Source organism: Mya arenaria, chromosome 4, assembly GCF_026914265.1.
Source record: "Mya arenaria isolate MELC-2E11 chromosome 4, ASM2691426v1".
Lineage (NCBI taxonomy): Eukaryota > Metazoa > Mollusca > Bivalvia > Myida > Myidae > Mya > Mya arenaria.
Window position 1 is genome coordinate 29601280 of NC_069125.1, and position 17206 is coordinate 29618485.

Below are 17206 nucleotides of genomic sequence, written 5' to 3' on the forward strand. Positions count from 1 at the left end.
TGAATTCATACACGGTGTGCTTAATTGGTTTCAAATTTTGACTGTTTAACAGTTTCGGGCTTGCGGGCTGGTACTCATTAGCATTGTGCATTATTTCGAAGAACGTTCCCAACCCCTCTACCCTCTTTCCAATTAAAATCAATGATTTCAATAATTTGAACTCAAAGTATCGCAGAGTGATACTCGTATTTAAAATCAGTACATTAACATATCTAAGAAACATACATTTTAATGTGATAAACCTTTTAAATACTTACTAAATAATGCATTAATGGAATATATTAATTACTGATGACAAGATTGTAACCATGTATTTAATAGCTGAAAACACACATTAAATGGTGAGTGCTAAAAGATTTGTGCTTAAGGATTTACAGTGATCCACTATTGTCTCATAAGGTAGAAATACGATGTTTTCTGCACCTTTCTTTCAAATTCAACACGGTATCCTTAATAAAAAAACACATTGTTTTCCATATATATTCATTATTTTCGGTAAATTAAAACAATTGTATTAATTGTGATACATCTTATTTGGGAATAAGAGTACATCATTAAAATAATTACATAACAAGAAAACATCAAAAATGTTAATTAAACCCACCATCGGCACAGGTCTTTCCATCATCCAGCAAACGTACACCGGTCGGACACGCGCATGAGTAGTTAGGCTTGTCTGCTGTAAGAAGCACTGGTGACAGGAGGCACAAGTGGGAACAGCCCCCGTTGTTGTCCGCGCAAGGGTTGTAACCTAAAAACAAACAAGGGACAGAGTGTTCAACATTATCTTACATAGACATTCTGTAAACGCAGCCACAACTTTTGTCAAAACCGTGCACCAAGATTGAATGCCAATTAATGCTCATCAGTTTTCCTCCATTTATCAAGGGGCATAACAAAAAAAACTGTATCAGAGTTATGGGACTTGCTAGTAAGTCATAAGCTCATTGGCATTGCAAATCCGCATACAAAGTTGGTAAAGTGTCTGAGTTATGGCCCACGGTCAATGTAATATAGTATAATGAACAATTTGAAAAGGGTTGAGTTTGGTTTGTGGTCACCAAGCGGTCTGGCTATTCCAGTTTCCCCCACCACACAAGACCACACTCTCTCGTAAAATTGTGCAAACCAAAGTGTGATTAATATAATGTTGTAAATCGTTAAAAATAGTCACAAACAGGGGCTATTTTAATGTCTTGCAGCCTTGAATTTAATACTTAGGTGAAGTATTATGTCTGTTTATGTATTCACTTATTTGGGGGGGGGGGGGGGGAGATTTGATCAAAGCCAACACCATCCCACCCCACCCCCACCACTACTTCATTAAGTCTTTAAATAAATTAATTTATTAAATACACTTAACTTTTGTGGAGTAAGCATTTTTCAGTTGAGTATTATTTCATATTATGTCAGAGTTTTTGTAAAATAATGGAACAATTCTTAGTGTTGAGAGACTTGAACTTTACTATTAGGGTGAAAAACTTCCATAAATAATGGCAAGGAAGTTCAAACTGCCCCTTTCATATTCTGAATAGAAACCCTGGGACTAAAATGTCTCTAATTGAATAGAATAGTTTTCAGCATAATACTCATATATTTCATATGTAAACAAGTTTGTTTTGTTTTGCCTGCAATAAAAAAAAATATTGATAATTCAGCAACTTTTAACACCAGACAAGAATAGATTTTAACACTTATTGCCAATTTACGTTATGCAAACAGTTACAAATAATAACCGATAAACATTAATAATACAATAGTGCAACGAATGCATTTCTGAGCATTTAATAAATATAATGTTGCATCTGAATGTAAACCGCAAACAATTTCTCTTTTTGTGCATTACGATCAAGTTATCCAAGGCTTTCTGCTCTCAACGTTTTTAAAACAAAACAGCAAATAATCATAATTTTTTTAAGGCGCTCTTTCACGTTAAAGCTGTTTATCACTGCCAAGGGGAGGAGGTTGCAATTATCTCGAGACCACCTTCAGAGAACCATTCTCTGCAGTTATAACTTGCAACTGTAATTTGCCTTGACATAACACATAAACACACAAAATTGTTGAGTTATGGCTGTATTCTGTAACGTTACTCATGAGGCGGAGTCTGTCTGTTTTAATATTATCTTTAAGATGTTATAAGTCTCTCTCCTTTTTTTATGGACAGCTAGAAGATTGAAAGAAAAATAAATACCCATGGATATTCAGTTTAAATAGTTTATAATATGTGATAAGTCGTTCTCTTTTTTCATGGAAAGAAGATGAAAATAACCCATGATTATTCAATTCAATTCAATTCACTTTATCTTTAAAATGTAATAAGTCGGCTCTCTTTTTCCATGGAAAGGAGAAAGAAAGAAGAAGAAAATTACCCATGATCAATTCAATTCAATTCATTTTTTTTAACATGTAATAAGTTGCTCTCTTTTCATTGATAGGAAATGGAAAGGAAAATACCCATGAATATTAAATTTAATTTATTTTTAATTTAAATCATCGGTTAGGTATAAAAATTTTGCTGAGAAACAGCATAACTGTTTTTTCTACTATTTTTAGAATATTAGGCCTTTCTGATTAGGAAATATGAGTCATTTTGACAAAAGTTTGGAATTCAAATTTTGCAAAAAAAAGTGAAAAAGAGAACATATAAGAATGAGATACAGTTTTTTGTTAGATTTTTTTTTAATTAACCCATTTGTCTGTAACAAAAGCAGTTTGACTGCCCAATTATTAAATTAATGAAATGAAGATTTATTTATTTCTAACTTCATAACATCATTTTCCATTTTCAGAGATAAAAATACATTTAAGCATTGTTATTGAGGGCCTAAATTGAGACTTAATTGGCCGGAAAGAAACAGAATTAAGTCTTCTTTTTGTTCATAGAAAGAAGAAAACTTCCAATGAGTATTCGTTTATAAGTCTATCTTTTTTTCCTGGAAGAGAGATGAAAAGATGAAAAAATAACCCATGAAAATGCATTCTAAAAAAAAAGAATCATCAGTTGGGTATCAAATTTTCACTGACGAACAGCATATTTATCAGTTCTTCTAAAGGCAAACAATGTTATAAAATATTTATATATGAATTGAACAGTAAAGAAAAGATAGACCTGTTCTAAGGGAATAAGGAAGCAAAGAGATTCAAAATGTAACTAGAACTTCTTCATTTGAATGTGTAAAAACTTTTGTCTGAATTTGCAAATTGACGTAATTGGCCCGGAAAAAAAACACACACATGATGCAGACAGCATTCTCGAAATAGAAATTTCCCCCTCAAATTCTCCATAAATCACACCATGATGGCAGCCCAGATATGCATCTTAAACCACTGCAGAAACCGTAATACAAGAAAATGTTTCAAATCAAATGGATGCATTTCTCACTGCATTTTAAAATATTGTAAATCATTTTTTCATCACATTCAGCACTTCTGTCTGGCAAATATCAGATATTTTCAGCTGGTAGAAAATTCTTTCTGTAATTTCTTTTCAAAAAATTATCTCAAACTTTAACGCAGTGTTTAATGAAAATCCTCACTTGTATGGCGCCTGCAGCTTCACAAAGAGTAAGACAATTTTGAAATTCATCCTTTGAAAGCGATTGGAACATGAATTGCTTCGAGATGTCTTTGAACAATTCCTACACTACATGTATATTGCACATTATGTCTTTGACACATGAAACAAAATGGAGATATTACCGAGAGGACAATCTTTTATAATGGGTACAAGAGAATCAAATTGTTTGAACACAGAAATTAGTTTGTTTTTCTTAATATCAGTATTTGAATTGTTTTTGATGCATGTGACAGGCTTGCTCTGATCAACAAAAGCAGGTGAGTGGTTTGGTGTTATAGGTTATGTGTTTGATCCCCACCAGGATAAGTGGGGTCTAGCGGTATATGTGTTCACTTCTCACACAAGAGGTTATGGGTGTGATCCCCACTGGGGTGAGAAGGGTCTTAGTATATAGTGCTATATATGTGTCTGCCTCTCGACCAAGAGGTTGTGGGTTTGATCACCACCAGGGTAAGACGGGTGTAGAGGTATGGGTGTTTACCTCTCACCCAAGAGGTTATGGGTTCGATCCCCACCAGGGTGAGAGTTGTCTAAAGTGCTCTATGTGTCCGCCTCTCGCCCAAATTAGAGGTTATGGAATTGATCCCCACAAGGGTGAGAGGGATCTATAGTGCTATATGTGTCTGCCTCTCGATCAAGAGGTTGTCATTTCGATCCCCACCAGGCCGAATGGGGTCTAGTAGTATCTAGGTGATCGCCTTTTAACCAAGAGGTAATGGATTTGTTCCCCACAAGGGTGAGAGGGCTTTTGAAGTATAGACCTGCGTCCGCTTCGTTCCCTAGAGGTAAAAGGTTAAAAGCCAACAAGGGTGAGAGGGGTCTAGTGGTATAGGTGTCCATCTCTCACCCAAGAGCTTATGAGTTGATCCCGAAAAAAAAAAAAAAGCTTCTTTAAAAAGGACACCATTACTGGTTTCTGCCCAGGAAAAAATGTGAGAGTGGTTACTAACATCTTCTAGCTGTCTTTACAATTAAGCTAAAATATTAGTACTATTATTATAAACTATCAATGTGCCTAAACAGGGCGAAGTTGAACAGTTACTTACGAAGTCTTAATATTGAACTTAAAGTTTAACATTTGACCATGGTAAACACTTAAGACAAACACAGTCATAAATCTGCCACTATTAACAGATTTTAAGTGGACTGTAAAAGGTTGCAAAAAGCTGTCGCATTGTGATCAAATTGAGGTTATAACACTAATGAATCAAGCCCAAAAGTTTGAGTTTAATATTATCATCAAATTTTACAGGGGTATTTCACCCATCAATAATCATATCATTGAGCACCTGATAACTTTAAAACACTGCACTTCCGAATCAGATTAGAAATCAAGTTAAAACTGGAAGCTTGCAACAGAAAATGGATTTAACCAATGTTTTCTTTTTGACAAACAGAGTATAAAGGAGAAATTAAACGTTACAAACTAGTTTTTTTCTCGACCTTTTTGCGAAGGGGAATGGGGGCCTTTTGACCAAATTTGTAACAAAAACCAAATTTTTAAGACATCCATTTTAAATAAATAAAAAGCTAGAAAAGAAACAATATTTTTAACATTTGTGAATTTTGTTCCTACTTTTGTGAAAAAGTTGTCTAATTGAAATGTGAATAGGGCCCTTCATCGGCCCAAAATAAGGTTAAGAAAAAAAATGGATTTTGAAAAAAATTAACCACTTCAGATGCCCTAATGGTCCTACAAAATACACATGTATTTAAAAGATTTTGGACATTTCTTGTTTACATGATATAATCCCTTAACATTACATCACATGCATTGCATAGTTTGACATAAAAAATGTTCTTTCCATAAGGCCTTATAAAAAAAATGTTTGTTTCGGGTAACCCAACCCAACCTTTTAAATAAAAGCTGCTGACTCCAGTATTGTTTAAAAAAAAAAAAGTTCCTCCTGCCATAAACACTTTTGTTTAAACATAAACTATTATTAATTTTTGACAGAGAATAAAGCCCCATAACAACAGCAATATATATGAGTGACATTTGCAAGAAAAAAGGCTATTTGCAAGAAAATGATCTTGACCAAATGTATTTGGAATAAAAAAATCCTCACCTACCCTTCCTAATAATTCTGGGGATGTTAACCTAAAATTTATTATTTTTGGCCTGATTTATTTTACTGATTTTCATTGAACTTTAGGTATTTAAAGAATTTGAAGTTATTCACTGAATTAAATGAGTATGCACACACATGAAAAATAGTCATCCTTCAAAAAAACATAAACATGTTGCAAATAAAATACCATTTCACCTGTTTACATAAAAAGCGTTGATTAGATAACGTAACAAGCTATTAGATTAATGCTTCTTTAAAGTAATAAAATTAAAGTTTTAAAAGCACTTTTTTGCAGTAAAAGTGCAAATAAAACCTAAAATCATCAATATATGGAGTTCATTTTATTTCGACCTATTCAATTTTATTGAGATAAATACTGGTTTATGGAGATAAATTTTGTTTTGATTTTGAGAATAAAACTAGATAATATAAAGATCCTGACTTGGACATGGTCTCGGGTAACTCTGCATACAATAAAAATACACACTGCATAGCTTTTCTTTTCATCTTAATTATGATATACCGTAAATGTTCTATTTAACATGCATGCCCTAATAGACCCACTGGGGGTCTTATTGTAGGTCTATTTTCCCCATACTGTGACATTAACAATTCTAGTGTTTCTTCTATGCTTTTTGACCATGGCGCCATGCCTTAAGCTGACCTTTTGTATGCAGGAAAATGTGCCATGCTGCAGAAATTCTGAGATTATAAGAGTATCATCAGGCCTTCATTCCCAAAATACTGAAAAAACACTCTGATTAAAGACACTCTTTAAACCAGAGTAAGTTTATTTGGGAATTGGGAGGGGAGGGGAGGGGCAGGTGGAGGACGGACAGGTTTGCACACCAAATTTAATAAGTACTATGAATTAATAACAAATGACGGGATAAGTTTGTAAGAGATGAAATGTCAGATGTTCCAGTGTGCCCTTTGTAGTGTTAACAGTTACACTTCAACTGTGGTATCCTTTTTAGAAAAAAATAACAAGCACAATGTAAATCTTTGAAGAAACACAAAATACAGTATATACGTTACCTGGTTTTTGTCGTTCGGCGTCGTATACAATTATATCCATTGGGGAATGAATGTCTGATAGTATCTTTCGACCTTCGATTCCGGTTATTTTATCGCACGTATGTATCGATTTTGTTGACCAGTCGGTCCAAAAGAGTTCATTTTTAAACAACGTAATGGCGAACGGATGTGGTAACGATGGATCATCTTTGCCTTCTTTCATTGCAATTACACGCCGGTCCCGACCTTCGTACGTACAGCTATGGATGTAATTTAGCTTCGCGTCAGCCCAGTATATTCGTAGTTCTTCGTAATCAAGTGTTAGTCCGTTCGGCCAGTAGATATTGTCGTCAACAATCACTGTTCGAGAGGTAAGTGTTCCGTCCATTCCTGCTCGTTCTATTTTTGGACTTTCACCCCAGTCTGTCCAGAACATGTAGCTGAAAACAAAATCATTTCATTTATAATTAAATATTACTACAAAAATATTGTCGAAAACTAAGTCAAACACAAACTATAAAATTTCGTTTTTTTCCCAAACCGTCAGAATAGCACAGCTCACCTTTGTGCTGGCCTGATGCAAACTTAAATTTAACTGGTACAATGATATTGCTTTGTGATTTAAGAAAGATAACAGAATTTTTACAAATTGCAGACAGACGCAGAAATTTCAAGTTTCTTTAAAGTAATGCACTAAACAATGTTAATGCAGTATACATGTGTATTGAGTCAAAACTCACTATGTCATATTTAGGAAATATTACACACCACTGAGGGTCGTATGACATTATAAGGACCGGCCAGTCAGCCAACGAAGGTGTATATGGACTGAGGCGTTAGCCGAGGTTCATTTACCTTCGGGTACTGACTGGCCGGTCCTCATAATGCCATATGGCCGGAAGTGGTGTGTAAATATTTCTCATAATATATTATACCGAAAACTTTATATTACGATTTAATAATTTTAAAGCACTTTAGATGTGTTTTTATATTGAACTTAGCTTATAATGTTTACTTACGACATTTTTTGCCTTTGTGAAAAAAGCAATCCACACTTACCAATTGTATGACGTCAGCGGCCCATATTACATTTTGGCGATGTCCGGACCGGCCAAAAATATGATATGAATTGCTGACGTCATAAAACTGGATTTTTATCAAACTACAGTGATATAGGAACCGATCGATTTTAAATATAAAAAGAAGGGACACATTTATGTAAGGTAAAATATTCTGTTATATCTATGTTTCGGTTATCTTGATTTTATTTTGATTAATATTTTGGGTTTAATTAGACATGTGTTGTATTTCGGTTATATATCAAATATTCATCATCTCTTAGGGGTTTTTTTCTGAGGTCCCAAGGACTTTGACATAGCGAGTTTTGACTGTAATAATAGACAAAGAAAAGACATAAGATCATAACTTAAACAAACCACACACCCATGATAGGGATCCAACGCTAATGCCCTTGGTTGATCAAGTCGCTGCCAGAAGAGGACTTTCCGGAACTTGCCATCAAGGTCACTGACTTCGATCCGGTTCGTTTCTGCATCCGTCCAGTACAACTTCTTGCTCACCCAATCGCACGCAAGACCGTCAGGGGACACAACTCCGGTGGTAATAATTCCCCTTGTTGTCTGTTGCGTGCGATTGATGACGGCACGCTTGATCATTTCCAGGTTGATGTCGGTCCAAAACACGTAGCCCTCGGTGTACAGAAAGTCGACTGCCAGTGCATCGTCAAGGTGGTTCAAAATCACGGAGACATTTGGTTTACCATGGCCGGTAATGTTGACGAGTCGAATATCTTTCCTGTTTGCCAAAAGGAGCTGCGGATCTCCTAAAAATAGAAAAAGTCATGACCATGAGGACAAAACAAAGCATGAAAATAACATTGACTTGCAAATTAACAAGTAACTTATGATGGTAGATGTAGTATTTGGAGAATAGTAAAAGTAAGAATATTATAATATGCATGTATGTGTATAATTAATGTATCATACATAAATAGACACTTAATTTGGTAAAATGGTATAACCCTGACATTAAGCTGCCACTGTGAAACTCTAGGCCTGATAAAATATTATGTGTGCTTAAAACTTCTTCCAAGGTCAAAACCAAAAACACTTCTGGTCGGATTACCCAACCCTACCAACGAAATAGACACCTGCTCTATCGTTTTTATAGTCTGTTGGTTGAACAAAAAAAAACTTTTTGTAAAAAAAGAAGAAGTTTTTATATATTAATGCTGAAGATGTCTTATACACCATTCTAAAACGGTGAAAATTACATTCTAAAATTAAGCATAATAATTTTTTAACCTACCTAACACATACCAAAACTGTTTTTGGACAACATGTAACCCGGCCTAACCACACAATTTATTTTTTTGGCCTAAAAATTATACTCATAGTATGAAGGATTTTTTTATGAACTTAATAAAAGTGAATAACAGAGGATGGATTTAATATTGTACTCTTATTGGTGCCAAAAATAAAGAAGCTCTATACAATGTAACACATGAATGAGGGTAAGAGTTCTATAATTGACTTTATTTCCAAAATTGAGGAGAAATGATTCACTGAAATGCAGCAAGAATGTGGCACTGGCAGTCTCCGTAATCATTGATAATACAAAGCACTCACTACATTAGCCAAACTTCAGTTGCCAGCCATCACAATAGGTTGTCCCTGACAAGGATTACAATCAGAGATAATAATACAAGACAGGTGTAAATGAGCTGGTTCAAGACATTTTACAGTTCTGGAAGTTGGCTGACAATAAAACATCAAAAGAAAATCATTGCCTCCGCTGTTCCAATATATTTGGCTTGATCTCTACTAGGCCTAAAAAAAATTATTAAGTCGGGGTTACCTGACCCTTACTATGAAATAGGTGCTGACCCTTCCATTTTTATAGTCAGTTGTTGATTTTTTGTGTGTTTTTTTTTAACTGTGTATTTTAATATGTAGTTTAAAACGTTTAAAGCTTTATACAGAAGATTACTTTAAAACCATTCTACAATGATGACAATAACATTCTTATATAAAGCCTAATAAAAAGTATAAATGGCCTACCTACCCCTACCTATCTAGAATACCTACCCCTACCTATCTAGAATACCTACCCCTACCTATCTAGAATACCTAACCCTACCTATCTAGAATACCTACCCCTACCTATCTAGAATACCTACCCCTACCTATCTAGAATACCTAACCCTACCTATCTAGAATACCTACCCCTACCTATCTAGAATATCTACCCCTACCTATCTAGAAAAAGATGTAACCCTAACTATACCATTTTTATTTTTTATTACTTTTTTTTGGGGGGGGGGCTGACAATAAAACATCAAAAGAAAAACATTGCCCCCAGTTCCAATATGTTTTCGGCTTGGATCTCAACTACTGAAAAAACACAGGTGAATTTTGTTTTTCAAGACTCACCGGCTTGAAAAATGGTATGGGTCTGCCATACAACAATAGATCAGTATCTTTCCACAGGCCTTTCATCAATATCTTGTCATAATATTTACGTCCAAAACATGTGAAACCTTTCAAATATTGCCCAACACTTGTCGGAGCTGAGGTATAAAAACCTTAAGTCCTACTAAAAATACTGTGAAATCTACACGCTTAGTTTAAACATCATATATTTTACAATGATTGTGAAGAAAGTTTTGATAACTTTTACTTATAAGTCACTCTTGTTGGCACAATGTTACACGAAATTGTTGGGTTGTGTTGTGGCCAAACTGAAGTATATGGAGAAAACCCCATTGTCCGGCTCGGTGCACCACCTTAAGGGTTTTAGCCAGGTTTTTAAACTTAGGACAGGGTGCTTCAGAAAAGGGACTGGGTGTCTGAGGGACAACAAAAAGGGCCCTGACTGTATCAGGCAGTGAATGATTAAAGCCTTTTAAATTTTGTAGAAATTGTTAGAAATCATGTTTTTTGTGAGGTACATGTACTATTAGGTTTCAACAACTACGGGTAATTATGTAGAGTTTGTTTGCATTCATGATCATATATCAAGTTTTAATCAAAACAAAAGAAATATTTGATCATAAGCATTAAATTCTTTGAAAGCAGGAGGATGCACATTCTGGTCTCCACGAGGGCAGAAGGGTAAATTTGTACTTTCAAAAATGGACAAGGACAGGGTACTGCAGCACACTCCCATAAACCTTTAGGCTTCAGCTAACTCTAACCTTCCCAACTCACATGCATCCAGGCAAAGAACTATGCTCTTCAGTTTTGTTGTTTCCTTTTTTCACACAAAAAGAGAAAAAGATTTAAGGCATTACGTACAGTTGTACTTTACATCCAGTTTTAATGCATCAATTAAACACGCCATTAAAATTTTAATACAGCGGTTTTATAACCGAACAATGCTAAAAACAATCATTATTGTTTTCACAACAAGAATCTAAGTCAAGTTTAATGGTGATTTTGGCAAAATTTCACTGCATGCTGTTTATAGGTACAAGATATATGGGTTTTGATTATCACCGGGTGCTCGTTTTAATTACAAACGCAATAAAATCATTGCCAGGGAGCAATACAAGTGTTTTACTACTGCTTCATAGGTTAAAATGTCATGGTAACATGGACGCAGGTAAAAAATTCTTGATTTTTCCCACCATTTTGGGAATCGGGCCAGATCTTTTCTGTTTTGGAAACATGTGTCAATCCAATTTTATTTAAAGATTAACAAGAATGCTTTAGAAAATACAGGTATTACAAATATAAAAGATAATGTTTATTTCTTTAATTATACACCAGCTCTCTTTCATTCAAACACGGTTTGGAGGTCCAAATCTTATATATATATTTTTTTTTTTACTTTTAAAACATAAAATTGGGAATTCCATTATCACATTTGAGGAAAAAGTATGTTTAAGCAATGGCAATTGGGCCGAACTTTGCCCTAAAATTGGTCAGAAAAAACTTTCAATTACATAATCAATTAAGGCACTTTAACATGATCATTTAATTAAGAAATTCTTAAATGTTTTTTTATGATGTATGATAAAACATTTTTTGTTAACATAAAGTTTTGAAAAAGTTTAATTCTGCAGCAGCAGATTTGTTTTCTGAAATTGAAGTTTATATATATATATTTATACAAGTTCAAACATGACTATGTTCATATACATGTATACATGTTTCAATCAACATTATGTTTGTATAACATGTTGACAATCATGGTGATGATCATGTACATGTACACAATAAAATTTGGAAGAAGTCTACACTAGTGGTCCAGATTTATCTGAATTAAGGTAAATAAACATGATTGTACTCATTAGTGGCTTCATGGGGTGGGATGGGGGGGGGTCCAATACCTTTTTCATGTCAATATGGTTTTGAGCTTATTTTAGCTTTGACATTATAATGAGACTTGCAGTTTAGTGATGACATCATAATTTAGTTCACCACCAGCAGAAAAAAAACTCTAATAATCTAAGTCAGAACATACATGTATTGTATAAAAATTTAATGATTTAGAAGGATTTGTCTGATTAGCCTTTCTTAAGCTAATCATTAAGAATTTTCTCAATATATTCGAACTATTACCTATTTTACTAAACAAGCATTACATGTGGTTTCACATGCCAAAACTCAACAAATACAATGTACATAATACTAGTGTCAAGAACTACGTAGGTATAACATGATTAATATTTCATATATTTGGCGAAAAATAACCTCATTTGCCTCCCAGCATGTGAAACCAAGTGGGAGTTTTCTGACATTTGTATAGTATATTTGGTAGAAATGATCAGGCTAACCTTGCGTGTCAAACCTTAACATTGACAATCCGCCTTAAAAAAATATTTGGTTTCGAAATTTTTACAAGTTGGTTGGCATGTCACAAAACTTTATTAAAACAGGAATGATGACTTACAATAAACTCTTTTAAACAAAAAAACACCATAAGGCCACATTTAAAAAAAAAATCACTTTAGTATTTGGCCATACTCTTTCCACATTTTGAGGTGAAGATTGGGTTAATTATTCATTGGCTTCTAGCTGAAGAGTTATCGAAGGGTGATGCACCCTTTTTTGTTGGTACATGTAGCAATCATCTGCCCTCATGGAGACCAGCATGGGGCACCCTTTTGCCTTCATAGAATGCAATGCTTAAGACTGTCAAACATTTTATTTGTTCTGATTAAAATATATGATAATTATACATAAACATGTAGAGACTTTACATATTTGGCAGTTAAAACCTATTATTACTTAAAGTTAACGCAATTTCTAACAGTTTCTGTCAAATTCATAATGTTTAAGCTTATCTTAGCCTGATTTCTTATCTAAAAATGCCTACTATTTTGTAATGAAAAGTGAAACAAAAAATATGACCACCAAAAAGACTAAAAAACTTTCTAAGAGTTGCCGCAACTTTTGCTGGTCAGTCGGGCCAGGCCTAACAACATATTTATCTTTTTTTAGGGTTGCTTAAATATCTGGAAAGTATTTTTTTACTCAACATCATGATTAATATCTTAAGTCTGAGCTGAGGGTCAGAAAGTCAGTCAGGCCACTGGAAACAAACATTTTATTAACGATGGCCTTGTGTGTCAAACCTCTACATTCAAGTATGTCATTGTTTACCCTAGGAGTCGGGCTCCGTAAAGGCCTCGTAAAAACGCCCCAGGTACGGTAATCGGGTAATGTTTACCCACCAAGGGTTCTTAAAATCCTAAGACAACAGAGTGTCACAAACTGACAGGTGTCAATACAGCAATTTCATAACTCGGTGAGGTTTAAGGATTAATGAAGAAAAATCGTAGTATACACTATTGAATTTCGTAAGGTACATGTACTTTAGTAACTTGGTCCAGTATAACCTACATCAGTATTGACTCCAAAAATGATTAAAAACATACAATGCACCATGTTATAAATATGAGGATTTTTTTTTTGTAAAGCATTTTAGCCGTGTCAACAGCATTTGGTGGCTAAACTTAGACTTAACTTCTTAAACCTATTAATTATTCACGTATCCTGAGCAGAACTTGACAAAAACTATTCTTTTTAACAATTTGTTACCGCATGACATTCACACAGGTTTATTCTGACGTCTGTAAAACGATAATGGAAAAATGACTTTATCAATTAACTTACTAAATAATTAATGAAAACACTATACTTTGAAAGGTGTCAATACGGTTGACACTTTTTATAGGAGTGATATAACTTTTTTTAGTCTATTCATCGCATTTCTTTCACAGCATGTCATACACTAGTGGGCTTAAAAGCTAATGAAGCAAATAATTATTGCATTTTATGGCATAATCTAATATTTTAATCTTATTATCGTATGAACCATCATTTTTCGTTTAGTGACATATATGGATTTGAAATGTAAGGATGTCACTAAATGAAGTTTTAAGTTATTTTCAGCCCCCAATTTTGTAAGTTAGTTTTAACTTAAAGCTGCACTCTCACAGATTTATCGTTTTGCCAACTTTTTTAGTTTATGTCTTTGAATGACTGATCCAATTTTTGCTTAAATGTCTGGAAACCAGTGATATAAGACTGCTGAAAAAGATCAGATCTCAGTTTAACATATTTACGTTCGAAAATTGATGTTTTATGGCTACAAGCCTTACTTATGCTTTAAGAAAAATGAAATTTTCTGTAGTTTACCAAACTACTGTGATCTGTTCTATTGCGAGTTATCTAAAATGACTGAATTATTGACATTGATGCCAAAACCAGCTGATTCTGAAACAAATGTTTTTAAAAGTGTTAAAACAGACAATCTGTGAGAGTGCAGCTTTAAACTAATGATTAACCTTGAAAATTTTTAATATCAAACACATGTACCAAGTACAACGATTAGAAGACATCTTCAACATGTATTGACTGTATTAAATCAACAAGAGGCGAGGCGCTGACAATAGCGCTGAAGACGACACCAAGGCCATCAAAATATCTCGGACTTTTTTTCTTTCGAAAACAAACAAGATAAAAAAAATAATCCATAGCTAAGCACACCATTTACTGAGTTGTGTTTCATCATCTTTTGACAAGAAACAACCAGGCCTAAAGAATGTACATTTAGTTCAGGTTGCACAACCCTACCTACAAAATAAGTGCCTACCCTACCATTTTTATAGCAAATTACGTTTGCAAACTATGTATAAAGAACCCTTGCTACAAATAATTTGTGATGCAAATGAATACTCAAATATTCGATCGAACATTTGGTATTTGAATGTCAAAATCAGCATTCGAATATTGGTTGTTGTTTTTTGTTGAAAAAATAAAATAATAAATCTCTTGCTTGCAAATGTGTTGTTGTGTATACATGTATAAGATTTGTTTGTCTTTTTTTATGACAATTGGCCCCTTATGCCATGAAAATTGGCCCCTTATGCCATTGGTGTGAATGTGTTGACAATACACTGCACGCACATCATGTCAATTAGGTACCCATCTTCAGGTATTATAAGACAGTCCCTGTAATTTTACAAGACGAGTGACATCAAACAAGTTTCCATTATTTTCAGTATATGTATTTAAATAACTATGCCAATTAAGGATTTAAGGAATCCGCCTTCACACCAGTATTGTCTTGAAAGCCAATTACCGTATTATATCATGTATAGGACGCTAGCATAGATAGGACGCAGGCAAAAAAAAAGTTGAGAAAACGGGTAAAACCCCTTAATATATTAGATAGGACGCAGCGGAAAAATGTCAAAATCGGAGCCGAAAAATTGAGGTTGGTCAAGTATTTATAACATATATATTGAAGTAAAAAACAAACAAAAAATTGTATATAAGGCATATTTTGATAACTGTCTTGTGTATTTCGATAATTATCGTCGTATTTTGGTAATTTAGCGTACACAACAATGATATATGTCTTGACATTTTGAGAACATTTACGCATATTATAAGACTTATACAAATGCCGTAATAGTCCCGACTGACAGTCAACCGTTGCAACCGTTGCAATAGTCTCGACATGCTTTCTGCATGACAGTCAACCGTTGCAACCGTTGCAATCGCAACAAAACTGATGATTGTTTTGATAAGGCTTGTCGCTGTGCGGATTAAAGCATGTCGGCATAATTAAGTGTCGGTAATTAGCCTTGCCAGCGGAAGGCAACATCGGGTAAAGTGCGAAGAAACAACCATAAGGTATTACCATCACAATAGTTTGTTCTATTGATGTTTTTCTAATGACAGACAGCGGGTGTTTTTCACACCTTCGCACATTTGAAAAGATTTGATAGTGACAATAATGCTACTTTGCGTTATGCACAGTCCTTTATCAATTTTTTAAAACAGTTACATACAAAATGTTTTGTAAAATATCGAAACATTAAAATCATAAACAACGATTAATTGATATTTACCACCTTTCCCGATTTCCGTTACCGTTATAACTCAATCCAGTTAAAGTGCTGACTCACATCGAGTTTTTGTGAGTAGCGTCCCTTTTATAAAAAAGTAAACACTCGTGTTTTTTTCAATTTATTTCTCAATAAATCATTTTAAAGTAAACATTCAATATATTTCTGCGTGTGTTAACTTGCGTGATTTTACCTATATCAGTTGTTCTTTTCGGTGACGCAGTACAGATACTTACTATTACCGCGTTCTTCCCCGGTCCGATATTTTCGACCTGAAATGGACTTGGAAAAAAACAGATGAAATTCTAATAGCATAGAAAGGACGCAGTCAATTTTTAAGACGAGAATTGGGGGTAAAAAAGTGCGTCCTATGCATGATATAATACGGTAAGCTGTGCAATATTGCTCAATTTGCCATCATGATATGAAAGAAATGTTAAAGTTATGTGCCATAAACTGTTTACCATGCTTCGATATTCATGCTATGAAAAATGTAACTGAATAGTATTATAGCATTTTAGGATATATTTCCTGTATTGTGGTAGAATAGATGAGTCAAACTCCATGTTTGTTTTATTTTATTAATTTACTACATGTAGTTCCTGAATTGGTTCGGGGTTTTTTTTTTGTTATAATTTTTTATAAAAAAAGGTCAATCCCAGAACGAGGCTGCGAGGTAAACTTAACGACCCCCTCCCGCCCATTTGGCGCATAGCGTCATTGAACCCAGAATTTTTTATCTTCACCAATATTTCTTTGCCGTGTTTACAAATAAAAACACAATGGAATTTATATTATTTGGTTTTATTTTTTTATTTGTTCAAAATGCATTGTTTTAATTTTCGGAAAACAGGGTCTGTCAATTGGGAAAGGACAATGTAGCCATATACATCTACGAAGAATGGTAAAAAGCCCCTAGATATAACTATATATATATATATCAAAAAATAGTTCACTATAACTTCTAAAAGATCCATTTTGGTAATTGAATATTCAATCGAAAGAATTACAGAATATTTGAATATCAATCTTGCCATACATATATACATCACTACAAATAATGAAACGACATATATAGAGCAAGGTTTCAAGGTGCCAAAAGTGACCTTTTTCTTTGCTTTGTATATCAGAAATGGCAGGATAAATATAGTT

General features: G+C 33.9%; 1 protein-coding gene across 1 annotated transcript in view; it reads right to left on the reverse strand.

Moving 5' to 3' along the window:
- LOC128230467 (low-density lipoprotein receptor-related protein 6-like) overlaps positions 1-17206 on the reverse strand; it is a 40079-nt gene that overhangs the window by 21120 nt on the left and 1753 nt on the right. Inside the window, exons 2-4 of the mRNA XM_052942743.1 lie at positions 8113-8512; positions 6691-7109; positions 605-751 (exon numbers count right to left, since the gene is read on the reverse strand). Of these exons, the coding sequence (XP_052798703.1) occupies positions 605-751; positions 6691-7109; positions 8113-8512 (966 nt within the window). The remainder of the gene's footprint in view (positions 1-604; positions 752-6690; positions 7110-8112; positions 8513-17206) is intronic.